This window comes from Aristolochia californica, unplaced genomic scaffold (assembly GCF_029961685.1).
Source record: "Aristolochia californica isolate CCGP_79_NKW_82.1479 unplaced genomic scaffold, dmAriCali1.0.hap1 SCAF_6, whole genome shotgun sequence".
NCBI classification, from domain to species: Eukaryota; Viridiplantae; Streptophyta; class Magnoliopsida; order Piperales; family Aristolochiaceae; genus Aristolochia; species Aristolochia californica.
Window position 1 is genome coordinate 35,131,653 of NW_027182257.1, and position 13,204 is coordinate 35,144,856.

Here is a 13,204-nt window from a genome sequence, read left to right on the forward strand (position 1 = left end):
TATACTTGCGCCAATGAAAACAATCGTCAAGAAAAGTGTATTTATTTGTAGTGCAAGTGGCGATTGTTCCAACAGATCTCAACGATTAAAAACTAGTTTCAATAGAATTTGGATGAATGGATGGTCATTTGGTCCAATTTTAACACCAAATCAGGCTCATGAAATCCAAGATTAGGTATGGTTAATGCTATGAATAACTAACAGATAAAATGTTATTACATCTTCAATGTTGTATCCTTTACTTTTATAGTTTTGTTAGTATAGCTTTGAAGTCCATGATTTGATGTGGTTAATGCTATCAATAACTATAAAATAAAATGTTATTACATCTTCAATGTTATATTCTTTATTTTTATAAATTTGTTTGCATAATATGGATGGGTTGTGTGAAAAGAAAAATATTTATGTTTTAAAGTGTTATTTAAACAAGAACTAAATCTGAATCCAACAAAATATGGTCCAAACCTATTTGTTTGGGGGTTTGAACATACTAAACCTTCGTCCCAAATTAAATATTTATTCCGAATCAAACAATTGATCAAAATCAATCCAAATAAGACTTAAACATTGGAGTCTCAACCTAGACCCGACCTGATTCTAGAACTAGTAACACAAAACGCAAATTAGAGAGTAAATTAAAACAACTTAGCTAATATGTGGCTTTAATTGGAAATAATGAGGTTGATAAGTAGACAGAAATAGTTAGCTAAGGGCAAAAAATTTGTATAAGAATATTATAATAATGTTCCATGAGGTTAAGAAGCAGTGGTTAATTTCTTGTTAAGAAATAATTAATAATGCAGCAAAAAAGACATAATCGGTATTATATTCAAGGTCAAATTTCTGAAATGTCATCTATGGATAATATTTTGTAGATAATCTTGTTCATATCAAGTTGGTATGATAACGATGTGAACTATTCATATTACAAATAAACCAAGTAACGTTAAATTCAAGTTTCTTTGTCGATCCAAGACTTTTACTGTTGATTTGCTGTTTATTCATGAGCCGCATTTATTATTTCAACGGTGCTCCTTTTCATTACCAAATGAAAGCTGCTGCCGTTTTATTTTATTTATGAATGGTCGTTGGTACATCTTTCCTGCACACAGTTTGCTTACATCTTGTGCAGAGTTTCTACTGTATCTCCACTATTACAGATTTTTCTGTGCAAGCTAAGCCATGTACAGGCTACATTTCCGGACGTCTTTTCAAGATTTCAGATTTGTTTCCACTTCTCACTCTTGACATGAATGAACCGACAAATGAATTTCTTCGTACCTGCTTCCTCTCTGGAAAGGATACTGTTCACTGTGTCGGGATCCGTGACTTATTTTTGGTTTTTTGTTACGTAGTTTTGCCAAATGTAAGACTTCGATCTTCACAATTGGACGAAGAAAGTGAGAGAAGAAGACGGAAAGAGCTAGGATTCACTGATAACGAAGAAGACATCAATCATAAGATGCCCAAGAAGCCAAAAGACTAATAAGAGGAAAGGATGGGGCTGTTTTGTCCTCCCTGTCCCTGCGTGGTTTTTTTATTCACGTGTAAGTTTGTAAATACAGGTCGAACGAAGAAGAATATCTACAAATGACATCTAGTATTCTACCGAGCTACAACTTTTGGTACAGTAAAGTGATTCAAGATTAGTCAATGACGCACTGCTTTTCTGAATTCTGGCTTGAAGTAATCCATAAGAACCAACTAAGAAATTCAAAATCTTCACCTCTTCCTGGCCTTCAGCATCTTTATCCAAGGAGCAATGGACTCTGACATGCTTATGATCTGAAGTCACTGTATGGTTCTGTGTTCTTCTTCTTTCCCAAGTCACAGAATTAAATCAGGACTTCAATCCCGTCATCATGGATTGAAATTCTTCGAAATCGACCAACCCATCTCCGTTCCTATCGACTCCTCTAATCATGAGAAGGCACTCGTCGAGACTGCATTTACTGTGTCCGAGACTGATTAACACTCTCTGCAACTCATCCGCTGATATGAAGCCGTTTTTATCGGCATCAAACATCAGAAATGCCTCCATAAGATCATCTCTGCGGCCACAGGCTTCCTTGCTCCTCGAATCCATTACCTCCATAAACTCATCCAAATCTATAAATCCGTCTCCATTGAAATCTACCTCTCTCACCATTCCCTCAGCTTCAGTGGCAGCCTTGGACTTGTCGTACCCCAGGCAGACGAGCACCTCCCGGAGCTCCATTGTGGAAATCTTTCCGTCCCCATTGGCATCCATAAGTTTGAAGACTTGCTTCAATTGATTGGACACTTCCATGGTGGCAAATGAGCGCGAGAGCCAGTCAAACCCGTTGGACAGCCTTCTGAGCCTTCTTCTCTTGCGTCGGCATCTCATTTGACGGAGGAGAGACAAAACCCACTTGCTCGGAGAGGTGAAACGGAGGCTTTGAGGGCAAAACATGGCTCAGAGGGGGGAACACGGAGGGAATCGAGAATATTTGTTCTTAAATGGTAAGATCGTTTGGAGGTAAATACAACTATAGCTGGAGAAGAGCGTGAACCAAGCACATGAGATGGTTAGCAGCATCGGCTAGGTTTTCAATGTGCGGAGGATCTCTTTAGGTGATGTTTGTCACCATGCAATAATTCTATAGCTAACCAGGCCCACTATGGACCAAACGACTTTTCATAGAATCTCTCTATCTATCCCTCTGCGACAGCATCGGCAGGCTGCGAGAAAGAGAGAAACAAAAAGGGAAGAAGAGAAAGACTAAGGTGAAGAGAGAAGTTTGGGACTGGTAAAGCAGAGATGAAGGTTTCTTTCTTCCTATTTATTAACGGCGGAACTCCAAAAGGGTAGTTTAAGAAAAGTCCGGCACACTGATAAAGAGATTTAATGAGGGCTCCTTATGTCTGGCCTTTAGTACGTGCCGGCCGACTATTCAAAAACGTGCCGGCATTCATGATCTGATCCTTCTCATTTTTTTTTTATTCACGTATTCTACAATGAAACGCTCCGCAAGTCATGGAGCAAGGAAGATCTCTCGACCCAGTCCGAGAGCCGAGGCCGTGCGTCTTCAGACGCCAGTACTCTCTAACAAACACCATGGCCGATAAAAAAACCGAAGAAGGGCGACGCACTCGACCGGAGCAGAGGAATTCACAGCTATTTCACAACCACCCGTGTCAGAGGCAATTATCCAAACAGTACGAATGCAACCTTTGGTGTAAACTGAATAAGATTTTCTTAACTGCTGCCGGACATTGATCTGGTCAAGGACTTGAGATGGCCTGAGATTAGTCAAGAAATTGATGGAAACCGTGTTGGGTCCACGCGCTGAGAACCTTTTTTTTCCTGGCTGGGTGGCAGCTGCACAGCCTGCACTGAGAGTAGTCTTTGAAAGAAGCAACAGGTGTCGTCTCTGCTGTGTTCGGTCTTTCATAGAACCTAATTGTAGGACCCGCTCCGCACTATACAAGACAGTTGTGAATGCAAGCTCGAAAAGGTCACACTGATCTGTTGCTTGTAGACTATGGAACTGAGATCACTCCTTGATTGCGGCAAATTTAATGGTAAATGAAGAAGGATCTTTCATCTTTTGCGGAGAGAGAATCTTTCATCTTCAGCAAGACTACACAGTTATAACTTTGGAGTTATAGGGCCTATGATATCCATCTCCTATGCTTCAAAGGGCCATGAAGCGACTTTTGGATGCAAAGGTTCAGGTGGGCTAGTCGATAACATCACCATGCAAATGACAAGCTTTATAAGATCAGGAAAGTCCATGGCATCCCTAAGCATTGTAGGCCAATAATAACTCATGCGCTCACTTGTGAGTATAATTACTAGTTTGATGAGTGGCACAAATCCCTCTCTGTACCTCTTTTAATGTAGCTTTGCCCTCTAATGTGGATAACCATTGAAGCAATATCCCATCGTAAGCTCATTGATATAAAGCTCCATTAAAAAAAATTAAAAAATTGGGTGATCTTTTTGTACATAGGCTCGATTCTTCACATTTGATGGCAACTTCCCATGTTGTAAGAAATCAATTAAGGCTTGGTGCCAATCCTTAGGGCCAAACACTTTTGCCGAGCTGACACACACCTACTCGTTCTAGTTATCTTTGAATCGAGGGGAACTGTCTATCTTTCACATATAGGCACTTAGAAAAGCTGTTCAACCAAGCATGCCAGACTTGTAGCCAAACTAGCTAGAGCTGCCTGCTGGTTCTATACTCTTGGAACATTGATCAGTGCAACCCAAGGGATTCCTAAGAGCAGTTTTTAGACATATCTATGGTAAGCCACCAATTTGTTGGCTTAGGTGGCTTCTCAAGCAGTTTCTAAGCATCTCTATGATAAGACACCAATTTCTTGGACCAAACGGTTTCTCAATTCTGCCTCCCTACAAAAGAAATTTGGGACACACTAGAGGTTAACAATGAAGGGACAGCTAGAGTAAAGGACTCTAGGATTAGTTTGTTGATTACCCAATATGATGAATTTATAATGAAATTGGGCAAATCAATAGCTGAGATGAACTTTAGGTTCACTCATATTATAAATGAATTCAACATTCTAGGAAAAAAAATTTCCCTATTTAAACAAAATGATATGTTTCTCAAGGCACTTCCAAAGTCATGGAACTTGAGGAAGACAATCATTCCTGAGAATGCTAACTTTAGAACTATGACCGAAGACAACTATTCAAGAGAATGCTTACTTTAGAACTATCAGCTTGGTAAGGCTACTTGGGATCCTCCAAGCATATGAGATGGAACCTGGAGAGAAAGAGGAAGAGCAACCCAAAAGAAAAACTCTTGCTCTTAAAGCCAAAACAAGTGTGGAGAATGACACTAGTGGAGAGAGCTCCGGTGAAGTGGGCTTTATCACTATGCATTTGTATAAAATATGACCGATTTAGGAAGAAGAAGAACTTTAGGAAAGACCAATTTAGGAATCAAAAAGAAAATTTATTTAAGAGGACTGATGTTTGTTTTGAGTGTGGTAAAAGGAATATAAGAAATAAGTGCCCTAACTTAGAAGGTAGAACCCTTCCTTAGGCAAAGATCCAAAGAAGAAGAAAAAAAAAAGTTTTGATCTCGGTTTGGGATGCAATGGAACATTCCGAAGGAGAAGAGATTGAGATGGTTCTCATGGTCATTGGAGAAGATGAATCCACTACATCGGAAGAGGTAAGCGGCTTGGACTATGAGAATTAGCTTGAATTGCTTATAGAGAAATCAATTCATAGTTTAAACAAATACAAAGAAAAATGCAATGCTTAAAAACATGAGATTGTTATGCTAAAAAATGAGTTTGTTGTCTTGAAGGAAGCAAATGAAAGTTATGTGGCTAATGCTTCAATATAAAGTGGTGTGATAGACAAACTATCATGTGATAGACTTGCCTTTGAAAAGAAGAGCATTGAACTAGAACAACAACTCAAAAGCTCTCTCATAAAAGACCACAAGAAAAGTCAAAATAAGAAGCTCACTCCCACTCCTCATATCTAATGTCACTATTGCAATGAAGTGGGACATTATGCCCACATTTGACAAATTAAGAAGGGAAGTGATATCAAACAAAATTGGGTACCCAGAAGGTTCTGGTAACCCAAATCACCTAGCACTTTAAACATTATCCGAAAGGGATCCAAATTAAAGGGGATCTTTAAGAATTAATTTTCTTGTGATGTAGGTTTGTCTCCAAGCCAAGGCACCAAAGAATTTGTGCATTCTAGATAGCGGGTGCTCAAGGCACATGACTGATGATAAAGAGAAGTTTGTTGAATTCAAATCAAGAGATAGTGGTCATGTAACTTTTGGAGACAATAACAAAAGTACCATTAACACAAATGGCAAAATAGATAACTCCAATTCTTTCATATCCGATGTTTATTATGTAGAACACTTGATGCATGATTTACTTAACATATAAAGGAAACAAGGTCTCATTTGAGAAGGACAAATGCTTAGTAAAGAATAAGAACAATTAATTACTTCTAGTGGGATAGAAATAGAGCTTCTATGCAATGAACATTGTTGATTTTCTCTCAACTAGTGCCATCTATTTGGGTGAAAACATCAAAGAATCTTGGTTATAGCATAAGAGGCTAGGACACATAGGAATAGACTCATTGAACAAACAGTTAAGAAAAACCTATTGGCTAGACTACCAAAGCATAAATTTGTAAGAGAGAAACCTTGTGATGCATGCCAGCCTGGAAAGAAATACAAAAAACCTCTTTCAAGGCTAAAAACGCAGTTTCAACCTTTTGACCTCTTCAACTAACTCACATGGATTTAATTGGACCAACTCAAACCCTAAACTTAAACAGAAAGACTCTCACACTAGTGGTTGTAGATGACTGTTCTAGGTTCACATGGATAGATTTCCTAGCAGATGATGCTTTTTTGGCCTTTGCAAGCTATGTGAAAAAGTTAAAAAAGAACAAAGTTGTAGCATTATCAAAATTAGGAGTGACCATGGAGGAGAATTTGAAAATTCACAATTCAAGGAATATTTCACAAAGCATAGCATAGACCATACATTTTTACCTCCTCGAAATCCTAAAAAATGGTGTGTGGAGAGAAGAAATAGAATCTTAATTGAGATGGCAATGCATACAAATTTGTCCCAAGATTTTAGGTCGAATCTGTAAATTCCGCTTGCTACATCATAAATAGAGTAAGCAAAAGGTCCCTTCTCAAGAAAACTTCTTATGAGTTGGACACAAACACTCCTTTGGATGCAAAGTGTTTGTAATAAAAGAACCAAAGGATAAATTAGGGAAGTTTGATTCTAGGGTTGATATAGGAACTTTCTTAGGCTATTTTTCTCATAAAAAGGCATATATAATATACAACAAGACATCTATGAGAGTTGAAGAGTTGGTGCATGTTGAATTTGACGAGTCTGATTCTCCAAATTCAACCCCAACTCCAATTTCAGATGAAGAAGTGAGAAACCCCTTCGACTCATCCACAAAATCTCCACCTCAAGACCAAAATCTTGAAGAGAACCCAAATGACCTGAATAACCAAGATCCTCCTATGGGGCTAAAAAAATTTAGGTTCATGGCTGATCATCCCGTAGAACAAATAATTAGTGACCCTCAAGGCAAAATTGTAACTAGAAGAACAATTCATGAAGCTATCGTGAATAGCGCCATCGTTTCTGAAATAGAGCCCAAATGATTTTTCGAAGCTAAAAGGAAGACTTTTGGATTATGGCATTACAAGAATAGTTAAATCAGTTTGAAAGAACAAAGTTTTGACTCTAGTACCTAGACCCCAAATTAGCAAGTAATAGGGACAAATGGATCTTTAGGAACAAAGGTAATAGAGAAAGTCGGATTATGAAAAATAGAGCTAGGTTAGTTGCCAAAGGATACAACCAAGATGAAGGTATCGATTTTGAAGAAACCTATGCACCTATGGCAAAAATAGGGACAATTAGAATTCTATTAGCCTAATGGATTTCAAGAGAGTATTGTTAAACTTGTACATTCAAAAAGAAGTATATGTAGAACAATCCAAAGGATTTGAGGATTTGAGCAAGCTTGTATACAAGCAACATCAGGCATTATATGGGTTAAAGCAAGCTCCAAGAGTATGGTATGAAAGACTTAGTGAATTCTTATAAAAAATGATTATGGAAGAGAAAGTATGTATGAGACACTATTCATCAAGAACCTTGATTTAAATCTTATTATTGTCCAAATCTATGTGGTTGATATCATTTTCGGTTCTACAAGCTGCTTTTTATGTCCAAAATTCGCAAATGTAATGAAGAATGAATTTAATGGGCGAACTCACATTTTTCATTGGACTTCAAGTTAAAAAAACTGAGAAGAGAACTTCCATAAACTAGTCCAAATATACCAAATGATTGCTTATGAGATTCAACATTAAAAATCTTAAGTCAATTAGCACCCATGAATTCGTCCTAGAAATTTGACTCGGACAACTAAGTTAGGGGCATAGATAAAAAAATTTATAGGAGCATTAATTTTTCCACTCTTCTTATCAGCTAGTAGACCAAACATTATGTTTTTAGCTCACCTATGTGCTAGATTTCAATTCAACCCTAGAAAATCTCACTTAGTGGTTGTAAAAATAATTTTCTGATATCTACTTGGAACATCAAACGTAGGACTTACGTACTAAAATTCCTCTGCCCTTAATCTAGTAGGTTATTCCAATGCCAACTTTGTTGGATGAAAAATTGACAGAAAGAGTAAGAGGGGTAGTTGTCAATTATATTTGTCTCTTGGTTTTCCAAGAAACTACATTCAGTTGCCCTAGCTACCATTGAGTCTAAGTACATAGTCTGTGGAAGTTGGTGTGTACAACTTCTAGGGATGAAACAACAATTAGAGGATTATGGCTTTTTTAAGAGACACTCACATGTAGAGGGGTGGCATAGCTAGTAAACAATGAGAACTTACAGAGAGATGGCCTAGAATTATGTTGAAGAGCAAATATGGAAGAGTCTTACGTGACTCTCGCAATAACAACTCTTACTGAGCGAGAATTATTATGGAAGGAGGTCTCACAGAAGAGTTTCAATTAAAAGGTGTTTTAGTTATGTTAGCCTTCTATTTATGTTCAGTTGTTTAATTGTTCTAGGACTTATCTTTTAGAATTTAACTTTGGGTGTAACTGGGATAAGGATAGTTTAAGACTTATCTTTTAGAATTTAACTTTGGGTGTACTTGGGATAAGGGTAGCTTAATTGTAATTGGATTCTACTTTTTTTTTGTATTATAAATAGCGGCTCATGTACTTAAATTACAACAAGTTAGTGAAGTTTTTCTCTTTCCATAAATTCAATATGGTATCAGTAGGGTTCATGAGTTGACTTGGTCAACCCATAGAGATAATGTGATCATTTTTTTTATCTATCATCTCTAGTAGTCTAGGTTTTTATTCTATCTTTTTTTTTCTCTCTCTAGTCCCAATACCCATTGTTTTCTTGGTGTTTTCACCTCCTTATGGAGCTTTTAATATTACAAAATATATATTGACGAAAAGATATTCAAGTTTAATTTCCAACTCAAAAATAATTTTGGAAATCATAATTTTATACAAAGACAAATCGATATTTGAAGCATCAAAGGTCAAACAACAAAGAAGGTTTGATTAACAGCAGAAAGCTTCCACCTTTGAGCCATTTTATGCCATCAAGAATGAGACTTTATATGAAGAAATATATATCAAAAGAAATATCTATAAGTATATTTTCTTAACTATTCAACCAATTATCAATTTGAGTTTTTTATAGGGAGATATTGATCTTGGAAGAGTCAATGGTAATGCTTGCCAAAGAAGAAAGAGTACTCAGTTCAGCCAGATTTCAGAGTTTGAAATCTATCAAATTCTTTATCTTAAAAGAAGTATATTTTGAGAAAAGAAGTTATAATTGGATGGAATTTATTATATTATAGTTTTATAAGGAGATTTTATGTCAATTTGATCTATATTTAAGGAGATATTCACATTTGAGTTGGCATGGGTCAAGTTAAAGAATGAAGAGAATCAAGAGGTCATAAAAGATTCAAGAACGATTTTTTTCTGTCAGATTAGGTATCAAATTAAATCTTTTCGAGTCTAGTTTCTTGATCGATAAACCGTTTGTGATTTTGAAATATATTTTTGGAGATATGGATATCAAAAGTATCAAAGGTTAGTTCTGCCAAAAGTATCTCTTTTTTTCCTATTTTCTCTCCTAATATTTCTCTAGTCAATTTTTTTTCTAATTGGAGAGTTTTGGTTGGACTTTAACACTATCTTTGTTTTTTAAATCTCTTTGATCCCAAAAATCTCTTATATTTGGAAAGTCTAATTTTGGAAATTGTTGCTAATTCAGGAAAGTCTATCATTGGAAAGTTTCTGTTTTGATTTTTCAGAATTTGGAAAGTATTCCAAATAGAAATTCTTTGAGTATTTGATTAGAAACTTTTCTCATATGGACTGGTCAATTTGGAAACAAATACTTGTAAGTTAAGTTATGCAATTATTAGAGTTTCCATATTCAATGTTGTTTCCAAGTTTTAAGTTTGTGTTACTTGGTTGTATATCTTTTGCATTGTCAACTCAAAAACAAATTTCTCACCATCATGAAATTATCTTGAGGTCATACTTGGTAAAAAATTATATGTTGTTTTTCTATATTTACAATCTCCTTCTTATTATCGAGGTAGTTATTTTTCCTTCGTTACATTCCCCACACACCCCTTTTTATCAGTTACCTTTCTCCTACCATCTTTTTTAACTCTCTCATACCATCTTTTTTTTTAACTCTCTCATACCCCTTCGGGCCAACCTCTTGTGCTTTGCTTCGGTTGGTTTCTCTTTATATATATATATATATATATATATGGGTGTTTTACGTCCATTGATATTTTTTTATGAGTACCTTTAAGTGGGTTTTTATCGTCATCCTTTGAGTGGCGGGCATTATCCTTTTTAATCATTATTATCACTACTTTTGTTTAAAGTCCTATGAAGTTGGTTATGACATTTTTCATGCATACATCACCAATCTTTTTTTTTAGTCTATGTCCGATAGATTTCTTATCCTTGGGACACCTTGATGGAAGATATAATAAATACAGTTATATTTTTGTTTCAAATTGGGATAACACTGATACCTTCCAACTTGAGGGGGAGAATAAGAAGAAGAAGTACAAGAAAAAGGTATTTTATTCCACATGTTGTGATAATTTTTATGTAACCAAAATATTCAAGAAAGGGGGAGCACAAAAGATAAAGTTTTTGCATCTATGAAGAATTACATAAGTGAAAAAAAATTAGCAAAAGAAATTTGAAAACCAAGACTCTTTTTCATTGCAAGTTGAAGTTATAAGCTCCAGCTTGAGGGGGAGTGTTAAAGAGCAGATATGGAAGAGTCTTACATGACTCTCATGATAAGAAGTCTTACAGAGTCAGAATTATTATGGAAGAAAGTGTCACATAAGAGTTTCAGTTAAAAGGCATTTTAGTTATGTTAGTCTTCTATTTATGTTCAATTGTTCAATTATTTTAGGACTTATCTTTTAGTATTTAACTTTGGGTGTAACTAAGATAAGGGTAGTTTAATTGTAATTAGATTCTACTTGTTTCCTCTATAATAATTTGAGGCTATGCAAGATGGTGTATATCCTCTTATGTCTTTTTCCTTTTGAAGCATGTAGCCCTAAGATGTATTGTAATCATTATAAACACCTTCTCAAAACTATAAAGACAACCTTAAGGCATGGGGTAAAGCATTCAAGCCTCTTCCTCTTGACTAAAATTTGTCCTTACACCTCTCTCTCTTTTCCTCTTCTTTCTCTTCCTTCGTTTCTTCTCTCTTCTCTTCCATGAGCTAGAGTTCCTCTCTTCTCTCCTTCCCATGAGATCTCTTGTGTTTATGAGTTGGCCCTAGAAATTAACATGGTATCAGAGCGGGCAATGATCTGACATTGGAAAGAAGAAGAAGATGGAGAATAAAGGGAGGAAAAAGATGAAGAAGAAAACGAAAAAGACAAAAGAGGAGTTTTTCATTTTTCTCTTTAGATTTCTTTCCCAATTCCTATTTTTATTGATTTTGTCACTCTCTTACCATAGGTTACATATAAAATTATATAGGTTCAGAAATATCATTGAGTCTAGTTTCCAAATGAAAAATAAAATTTTCAATCAGATTTTTTTAGAGAGAAAAATTGACATATGAAGCAACAAAGGTCAAGCAGTAGAAAGTTTCTAGTCATAGCAAAAAGCCTCAACTTTTTGAAAAATTTGTATCTACAAGATTGAAAATTTATATTGAGAATTATATCTCAAAAGAAATCTATTTGAGTATACTTTCTATCCCAATAAACCTTTTCTCAATCCGATCTTTTTAGAGAGAGATATCCACATAGGAAGAATCAAAGTTCAAACTGGTAGCTTGTTGCATGCGTAAATCCAAATTTAAGCCAATTTTTTGCTCTACTTTCTGAGTTGCTAGTGTTGATTAAGTTTCCTATTTGTCTTCAAAATCTAGTAAATATTGTACCAACTTGAGTATTTTTCTTTCCCCAACTTCAGTATTTTTCCTTCCCTTAAGTTTTCCTTTCTTTGATCTCATATTACATTATGTTTATTTCTAAGGACAACACATAAACACAAAAGATCTCAAGGGAAGGAGAGAAGAGAGGAATTCTAGCTCTTGGGAGAGAAGAGAGAAGAAACCAAGAGAGAGAAGGAAGATAAAAAGAGAGAGAGGTGTATGGACGAATTTGAGCCAAGAGGAAGATGCTTGAATACTCTACTCCATGCCTTGAGGTTGTATTTATAGTTGTTGTGAAAGTGTTTACAATAACTACAATGCCCTTAGGGCTGCATGCTTCAAAAGGAAAATAACATAATATGACATACATGAGCTTGCATAATTACAATTCTATATCATCTCTATGAAAGTTCTCCTTATTTACTAGCCATGTCACCCCTACACATGTGGGTGTTTCTTAATACTCCCCCTCAAATGGGTGTTTGTAAGTTCACTTGCAAATAATCTTGGTCAAGAAACTTTGTGCTTGAAAAAGAAATTTTGATTGCCTTGCTTTGACTCACTTTGTTCTAGTTCACATCTTGCTTTTAATCTTGATCTTGTTCTCTCCCATACTTGGATAATCTAGTCACATAAAACTTGATTACTACAACACGTAGAATTCTCCATTGTTGGTTACTTCATCCCCTCAAGCTGGGGATCTCTTTGTGTTTTTACCAAAAGACCCAACTTGCACAATATAATGGTGAGAGAAGAAAAGTTACTTCTAGTCATACGACAAATCTCCATACACCAGTTAAAACGGTCATAGTTTAAAACACACTCTGCTCAATTTCAATGGTGAAAAAATCGCCAACAAAGAGATTACTCACTTTTTAAGGGTAGATCAAACACAAATCACCTCTTGGGTGAAGAATAAAATATTTGACTCACGCTAGATGTTGGACACACTCCAATACTTTTAGGTAGTGGGTCTATAGCCATTGCTCTGAAATTATTTTATTAAGCACGAATTGAAGAAAGTACTTTGAGGAATTAATGGTTTGAGAAAAAAAGATAGCAACTCTCATACTTCAAAAGAGGGGAGGAGCACAATGCAGTTCTTCATACTTCCAAGTAAGAAGGAGGTGCTTTTAGACCAATAGATGGAAAAAGGACCAGGTGTTACTCAAGAGGGAGGTAAAAAAAT

At 35.7% G+C, this 13,204-nt stretch overlaps 1 protein-coding gene across 1 annotated transcript; it reads right to left on the reverse strand.

Moving 5' to 3' along the window:
- Positions 1–1,507: 1,507 nt before the first annotated feature.
- LOC137935009 (uncharacterized) lies at positions 1,508–2,755 on the reverse strand. The gene has a single exon (XM_068779632.1). It carries the CDS (start codon positions 2,432–2,434, stop codon positions 1,841–1,843), a length of 594 nt encoding a protein of 197 aa, XP_068635733.1. The 5' UTR covers positions 2,435–2,755; the 3' UTR covers positions 1,508–1,840.
- Positions 2,756–13,204: the final 10,449 nt, after the last annotated feature.

What these genes read in the sequence shown, in the direction of transcription:
- LOC137935009 (XM_068779632.1), bottom strand. Translation starts at nt 2,434, where the DNA reads ATGTTTTGCCCTCAAAGCCTCCGTTTCACCTCTCCGAGCAAGTGGGTT.